This window comes from Alexandromys fortis, unplaced genomic scaffold (assembly GCF_014885135.2).
Source record: "Alexandromys fortis isolate MF-2015 unplaced genomic scaffold, M_Fortis_MF-2015_v1.1 scaffold_34, whole genome shotgun sequence".
NCBI lineage: Eukaryota > Metazoa > Chordata > Mammalia > Rodentia > Cricetidae > Alexandromys > Alexandromys fortis.
The window spans coordinates 2,880,275-2,889,159 of record NW_026067933.1 but is presented as its reverse complement, the minus strand read 5'-3'; the positions used below and the strand labels follow the sequence as shown (position 1 = coordinate 2,889,159).

The 8,885-nt window shown below is 37.6% G+C and overlaps 1 protein-coding gene across 5 annotated transcripts in view; it reads right to left on the bottom strand.

The window, feature by feature from the left end:
- Cadps2 (calcium dependent secretion activator 2) overlaps positions 1–8,885 on the bottom strand; it is a 533,470-nt gene that overhangs the window by 337,338 nt on the left and 187,247 nt on the right. For all 5 annotated transcript variants that reach the window (XM_050145948.1, XM_050145944.1, XM_050145945.1 and 2 more), the window contains exon 3: positions 3,988–4,320. In XM_050145948.1, the coding sequence (XP_050001905.1) occupies positions 3,988–4,320 (333 nt within the window). The remainder of the gene's footprint in view (positions 1–3,987; positions 4,321–8,885) is intronic.

The following is an 8,885-nucleotide window of genomic DNA, read 5'->3' as shown; positions in this document are numbered from 1 at the left end:
GAGGCTCACTGCTCTGGGTGGGTAGCCTTAGAGTAGGAGCTTAAAGTAGGAGCTTAAAACTGTTGTTGAGCACTGATCCTAGCATACAGCAGTGCAGGGTTGGGGGTGGGGTGTTGGGATGCTGGCTTGTGGTAAGAAAGACAGCCCTGCAGAAGGAGCTGGGGGAGGGGGGTTTGTGCTCTCTTCTGGGACTATCGCCCCTGGATAGCACACACTCACCCGTCCAGATGGAACTCTTCAGCACCTCCATCACTCCCATTCTTAAAAGCAAAGGCGTTGAACAAATAGAAAAATCAAAAACCTTTCCTAGACTTACAGGCCTAAAACCTAGGAAAACCATTAATCAAAATGTAAAAAGACGCAAATTTGGAAGGTATAATGTTGGGATGATCAGGTACTAGATCCCATGCTGGTAGAGCACTTGCTTACTCAGTACTTTTGACAAGGTGCCGAGCTGAATACAGGAGCTTAGCTCCATGTCTCACTGACTTCCCTTCTAATAAGAAGCCAAGAAATTATTCCAAGTAGCCAGGGAAGAAAGAGTGTAAGGTTTTTTTTTTCCAAATTTATCAGACCCTTCTCCCAAAATAAGAGATTTTGACAATGAGAAAAGTCAAGCACTTCTTCCAGTTTTAGTGAAACAATACCACCACACCCGTGGATTTCCTGTCTCATCTCTTGGAGACACAAAACCCAACCAGAAAAGCTCAGTGATCAGAGCACAGAGAGCTTAAGAAAATACATTGTGAAGTCTGTAGTACAGAAGGAAATAAGGGACTTGAAGGTAGAAAGAAATGAGTCCCCCGGACAAGAAACAGAAACACAAAGGTTCTACCACAGTGACCTAAGTCCACAAAAAGATTTAATGAGACCAAAAGACACCCCTTCCATTGTCCAGCACATTGCTATGGATACATCTCCAACACCGCAGTAGACAACAGCCAAAACAGATGTGAGATACAGACTCTATGTGGAGTGAATAGAGGAGCTCAAAGTCAAAGAACATAGGAACAAAAGCAAGCATAGATGGAGGAAAAGTTATGGAACTCTAACCCTCACTGCTGAACTATTTCCTGCTAATAGAGTCAGAGAGAAAGCAAACCTTGCTTTCGGTTATGTACCCTACTAATGATTCCACAAGGCATAATGACACAGTGAAAACTACCATGGTGAGTGCATGAATTGTCTGCAGTGTTATTGACATACTACTTTATTGTAAATTGATTCTTTATTCATCTAAATTATTCACAATAAAATTAGTGGTGCAGTAAAAGTAAGAAACACGAATAGGATACAGAAATTAAGAAAAATAGATTTGCAAAATGGTTAAAGATAAACACAGATACATTATAGAAAAAATCACTTCCAATCTAATGGTCACACAATGGCCTTGGTTAAACTCAGTGTATCATAAACGAAACCAAAATTCATGAATCTGGGAAAGGGACCAGTAGAGATTGTGGGGGTTGCTAGAGATGGAGGGAAGTGAGAGAGTTTGGGGAAGAGACTGACTACATTAGAAACACGTATGAAATACCTAAATACAATTAGTCAATAGAAAAACAAAACAAAACAAAAACACAAGCATATTGGGATTTTGAAGCTTCTTGTATGTATGACCCCAGGAAACAGGCACAACCCAACCCATGGTCAGATTAGCACAATTCTCACACAACAGTCTTATTAGGTCAGATTGCATCATCTGATATAATATACTTGACTTTCTAAAATAATTCAAGATGTATATAAAGACATGTATAAAAGACTCAGAAAGAACAAATCAAACATCTGAACCAGAAACAACTGTCAAACAAGGAGATTTAATTACAACTATTAATATGCCTCTAGTCTCAAAGAAAAATGTTTAAAACTCAACAGAGAGTGCTAGTGTTAATAAAAAAGCACTTTAACAGTAATGAATAATGCCGTCCTCATATCAGAAAAGTTAACTGTTTAAAACAACAATTGTCATAACATATTGATTGACTATGGCATATCATAGTCAAGATGAATTATACCAATACAGCATAAGAAAGGAGGAAGAACACTGAATTGTAGGGAAGCTGAACTGGACTTAAAAGGAATTAGGTGATTTTATGATCTACAATATATAACTTAGGAAACCTAGAAAATATACTTAAAATGGAATGTGTGCTATATCAAAAGAAGATATAAAATAAAAGCATAGAAAGTATGAAAGACAAAATGATATAGGGACAAAGGAAAGCAGCAAGGAAAAAATAACAGATTGTACTATTTAAGTCAACTATAGTAATCATTTTAATTATGAGTGGTCTAAACACAGGCATTGAAAGCCAAAACTATCTGAGTGGGTGTAAACAAAACAAATAAACCCTCAAGACCCAATTACATGTTTAAAACTAAAAATCATGTTAAAAGTCAACACAAGGGAAAATATCCACCATGCTACCTCTAATCACAGGGAAGCCCCAACTAGCTCCATTAGGGTAAGACAAAGTAGGCTTTAGAGAAACAACAAGGACATCACGATAAAGGATGTAATTCTACAAGAAGACAGAACAGGTCCTACATGAGGCAAGTTCTGATAGAAGTGAATGCAAATATAAACCCACCATTACATCAGTGACTTGAATGCGAAGTATGGCGTGCTGCAAGTCACAGGAGAGAGAAATTATAAGGTCCAAACCTCATATGCAAGAATAGTTTTAAAAAGAAGACAAAAGATTCTGTGTTAATAACCATAAACCTGTATAATATGTGGGCAGGTATTTTAAAGGCAATATAAATTGGAATGTGTAGCTAACTATTTGGGAGGTTCCACCACCCCCTGCATTTGGAACAGGGAAGCAGTTGGTTCAGCTTGTTTTTTTTTTTTTTTTTAACTTTGTGAGTCTTTTGATAAATTCTCACTAAATAGCTACCGAATGACTGAATCTCAATTTTATTACTTAGTGTTGCTCATCAACATTAACTTTACAAAAGGACCACTACGGACAGTATGGGAGGCAATGTCTTAGCTGTACACATTTGTTAATACATAAGCTCGTGATCTGCTGTCATCTTCCACTATCAAAACACCACCTGGCTTAGTGACACGGCAAAAACAAAGACAGTGAGCACACGAATTGTTTGTAGGGTTAAGGTGACATACTAAGTAATTATTAATGAATTCTTAATTTATTAATCTAAATTATTCACAAATTAGTGATGAAGAGTAAGGAACACAAAAGGATACAGAAAGTAAGAGAAACAAACTTGCAAAAAGATTAAAATAAATAGGTGTACAATATAGAAGTGCAATTCTTAATGAATTTTAAAATGGTAGAATTTTGGTAATTTGAATTGTATATTAGGGCTGAGTTAAATAATACATACACCCAAAAAAGCAAAAAATGCAAATACATAAGGAATATATTATTAGACAAATCAGTCTAAAAATGAAAACCATATGAGATTTTATTCAATTTTCATATGCATGACTTGAATAACAACTTAAGAGAAAACATATTATTAGCTGTCATTGCTTTAAATTAGCCAGTTTAACAATCATCCTCAATTCATTTCTTCCTGGCTGAGGTTAAGAAAAAAATTTGAAATTTCAATTACTTTGATAACACTCTGAAAACTAGCATCATACTTTAATGACAAATTATTTTGCACTGAGGAACACTGGCTCATTATACATTAAAGACATTGTTGTGGCTGAATATGACTGTCATTTTTCTATTCAGGGCCCAACCTGAATATGCCTAGTAGCCACAAACGTGATGTCCTTAAATAGGGCACATGGGACCAGTCCTGACTGGCTAATGATACTGACATTCTCCCTCCACCCAACTTCTTCCAAAACTTCTTTCAAATACCACTCTTTGATTTATTAAAATTCAGTCTCACTCAGCTATTCAAGAGAATTGATTGTAGAATGAAAAACACTTATTCATAGGGTGATAAAAAATGTTCCTTCCATGTATCAGACATGGCAAGGACAGGCATCGTATCACTTACCTGGCAGGCGTTATAAAGGAGCTGGTGCTCCAGCTTCTTAATACCCAGGATCTGCTGGAACATTTCATAGAGCTGCTCCTTGCTCAAAATAAGCTCAGACACGGCACTCAGGGTCATCCTGTTCGGCTGCTTACACAAGTCTTCCTCTCCCCTGTATATGGCATCATACTTGGCTATCCACGAGCTCAGCACAGTCTCTTTGCTCAGGCCATCTATTTCCGGCAAGCTGCGTACACGTTTCTCTATGTTTTTCTTAAACACCTCTCTGAAATCATTAGCAGAACACCCTCCACTCTGAACCATTCTGGCCACTCGGTCACTCTTTAGAAAAACCTGAAAAACAAAATCAAACACATCTGTAATTAGGCAGGGTCACTATCTAGCCTGGGCACAAAATGTTCTGCCATGGCTCAAAATGCATAACACAAGTATAATACAATACATGATAACATATGAAAGGAGTTGCAAATCTCTGGAAACTGTTGAAAACTCGAGAGAGGCAGTATGTAGTCCTGAGGAAGCTGAGATAACCTACAAGTCAGGTCCCAACTGAAGGTCAAGGATGCACACACAAAAGTGGAGTCCTGGTGTTTGTGAACAGGGGCATTGAAAGGAGACTCTATAGTTTGTCTCATTCCTCTGCTGCCTGCGAACACAGTGCTAAAACACAATGGCCTAAGAAGCAAGAGTCATTCAGTGAACACAACATCCCCTGGCACTTTGACTTAGAGCAGTGGTTCTCCACCTTGCTAATGCAGCGACGCTTTAATACAGTTCCTTATGCTGTAGTGACCCCCAACCAAGAAATTATTTTCATTGCTACTTCAAAACTATAGTTTTGCTACTGTTATGAATTATAATGTATATATCTGTGTTTTCTGGTGGTCTGTTTCAGCAAATTCAAGATGCCATTCATCAAAGAAAATCGCCGTGCTTTGTGGATCATATTGGAGCACATTCAAATCTTCCTGGTCCACTGGCTGGGTGCAACGCTTTAGCTGATAAGTTTACTCTTTATCTCAACTCTAGCTCGCTCAGCAATCTCATTCTTTCCATCATCAAAATAAAAGTTTAAGAAAACAATTTGGATTAACGAGAGAAATTGCTCTTCAGATTGTGAAGCAATGTGATATATGCCCTCAATATTTACCTGAATTTTATATGGGAGTAAATCCTCAAGTCCTGCTTCCTAATCATGTATGGCAAATGGATGCTACTCATATTGCAGAATGTGGTAAATTAAGGTATATACATGTGAAAATCAATAGATATTCAGGATTCTTAATGGCTACTGCACAGACTGGGCATACCACTAAGCATGTGATAACACATTTCTTAGTGTGTTTTTCATATATGGGAATTCCTAAAATTATAAAGATGGATAATGGATCTAGATACATTGGTGAATCATTTCAGCGACTTGTTCCCAATGGAATGTTGATTATAAACCAGGCATTCCTTATACTCCTCAAGGACAAGGAATTGTTGGGTTCTGTGGATGTGGATTTGTTCCACCTTGACCAAAGTTCAGAGAGTTCAGGGCCTATTTTTTTTTTTTTTTCGAGACAGGGTTTCTCTGTGGCTTTGGAGCCTGCCCTGGCACTAGCTCTGTAGACCAGGCTGGTCTGGAACTCACAGAGATCCGCCTGCCTCTGCCTCCCGAGTGCTGGGATTAAAGGCGTGCACCACCATTGCCTGGCTCAGGGCCCATTTTTGCTCTTTCAAGTTTATGATAGGAGATTTGACCCAGAATATGGCTACCTACAGGATGGCTTGTTCTAGGCTGTGGTTGCTGCAAGTCCTGCCTAAATAACAGAATACTTAACTCAGAATATAGTTACTTAATGTTCTGTGTAATTACTTTGTTTGCTCATTGGTTGTGCCATGGTAAAGAAGTCTTCTCCTTTTGTTTTGGATTGGGGTATATAAAGCATATGGAAAATAAACATGGGTGAATTCATTATTCAGTGGGTTGCCCTCCCAACTCTTTTATGTGTTTCTGTCTTTTTCTTTTGTGTGTGTGTTTTTTCTGGCTAATATTTCTAACCCACACGCCCCTACCCTGGAATGAGCAAACCCATCAATGCCGGACCCCAACAGATGGCCCTCAATGTGAGGCTCACAACACTTGGTCCTTTCTCTGATTTCAACAGCTACCCCACGTTCTTAATAGTTGTTCCATAACTAGAAGAAATACATGTGATGAGAGGAAAGTATCTGTAAGATATTTGTGAATTTCTACTAAAAATAGATAAGAATATAACATATCTAATATTCCTTCTTACCAGGTAACAACTAAAAAGAAAAACAATAACAATTACAAAAAGATAAACTAATGAAATAGGGGGAGATGGGTAGCAATAATGTTTTGAAGAGATACAACAGATTCATTAAACAACTGTTTTGTCAATGATATGCCTATGAACCCAACAACTATTTTGTCACCAAAACTTATCACATGATACTACTATTGTTCCTGTTTTTTTCTTCTATGACATAGATTTTTCCAGAAGAGACTGAAAAACTAATGCAACTACCATGTATTATTATATGCTGCTACTACTATGCTATGGGACAAAAATGTCAATTAAGTTATTTTGTTTGTTGGTGTGTCTCCGTGTGTGTGTGTTTGTCTGTGCATGTGTGGATGCATAGATATAATGTGTGAATTGTGAGCATCTGTGCATATCTACAGAAAAGAAGAGCATATCACATAACTTTATCACTCTTCACCTAGTCCTCTGGAGCCAGGTCTTTCTGTACTGGTGGTTTGTTTTCTTAGTTAGCTTGAAAACCAGTCAACTCCAGTTATCCTCTGAGGCCTGGTCTCTCCATGACCCTGTGCCTTTAACTTCATTAGCTGGCCTGGAAGCTGGAAAATCTTAGTCATCCAGTCTCTGCTGCACCTGAGCACTGGAGTTGGCATGTAGGGAATACCTGGCTTATTACATGGGTGTGGGGACCTCATGGCTGTGATGTACACATTCTTGACTTCTGAGCTCTGTCTCCAGCTCCCCAAAGGGCAAGTTTGTTCCTAAGAACTGACTCAGAATAATTAAATACTCTTAAGTTAGGATTACACCATTTGACTACCCAACTACATCTGTATATGTGTAAACCAGTTACAAACATGTACCCCAAATATCAGGTGACTCACTTTCTATGGGATGTCTTTCTGTGTACTGTGAATATGTGTTGTTTTCATTCATTCATAAATGAAGCTGCTTTGTCTTATGGAAAGGCAGGATAGAGCCATATGGGAAATCCAAGCAAAGATATTGGAGAAGCAGTGTAGAGTTTGGCAGATGCCATCCAGCCACCCAAGGAACAACATGCCAGTGTACTGGTAAACACCACAGCATGTGGTAATACTTAGATTAATAGAAATGAGTTAATTTAAATGTAAGGGGTAGCCGGTAGTAAGCCTGAGCCATCTGCCAAACATTTATAATTAATATTAAGCCTCTGCGTGGCTATTTTCAAAGTGCGTGAACCACCAGGTAAGAGAAAAACCTCCATCTATATCACTTGTCTACTATCTGACATGTGTGGTCTCTTGACTCCAAAATTTCCCAATTGCTTTTAGTTTTCTTTTGGGTCATTTGAAAAAGCTGCTTAGTTTTCTATCTCAGCCAATGACACTTAGCTATTTTGGACCCTTGATTCAATGCTACATTAGTAACTTCTACCTGAGGCAAGCACATACATAATATATACAATATATAATATATACATAGCATGCTATCTCTTTACAGCTATGAATCACTAATGATTAGAAAGTCTCTATATCTTGCTTTTTGTTTGTTTGTTTGTTTGTTTTTTTGTTTGTTTGTTTCCAAGTCAAACAAATTATATCTTGACAGGTATAAGAACAATAGTGGCTTGTACCTATAATCCCAGGGCATGGAAAGCTGATTCCAAGTTCAAGGGCAGTCATGTAATTAATTTAAGGGTACCCTTGGTTGTAAAGTAATACCTTTGTTTTTAAAAAGGAGTAAAACTAGTAGTGTTTTTTAATAATTCTAAGTTGGGGAGAAAGGAATTAAGATGTTTAATAATATGCTTTGTCTGAAAATGATATTACCTGAGAACTCATAGGGATGGAATTATTTCTCTTCTTTTTCTCATCTAATACTGATTTTCTCATGCAGCATTGGCAGTTAACAGAAATTTTATATTTTTACATTATACATAAAATCACATAACTACTTAATGACACCTATTACATATAATAATTATATTGTATACTAAATTGTATACATATGTAAATATATTTTGTTATAAGTATTTCTTAAGTTGGATATACAGAAGCCAAGGAGTCAAAGGGGCACATCCATCCGACACTATTTCATATCACTTTAAGCAGTATCAATAGTGAGCCAGAGGTGACACATTGGTTGAACAAAGACTTGTTATTACTTGTAGTCAGGTAACACTATAGACGGGTCTTTATTAGATACCCCCAAGAGAGCCTTTTCAGAGCACCACCTACAACACTGGCAGATTCCTGGTACTTCCAGAGTCTAGCATCTCCCTGTGGACTTTACCTCAGAACTCATATCTACCACTGTGGCAATGTAATAACTTCACAGTTATGCCATGAAACATATGCCTACTGATATCCGGGGCTGGTAGAATGGGACTCCTTCTATCCTTAGATGCTCTGCCTCCTATTTCTATTATTTCCCTTATTGTGTTTTTTTTGCCTATAGGTAGTCATCTACTCTCATTTATGTATTGCCTCTTGCTCGTGTATTTCCTGTTAAATTATATGTAGCTTCTCAGCTGACTCAGGAAAAGGACTACCAGTGTTTTATGTAATGTTGCTTCTCTAGAAAGTACCTAAAGTTGAATCTTTTAGAAACTGTGCAATGTGTAAAAACCTGACCAGCAAATAT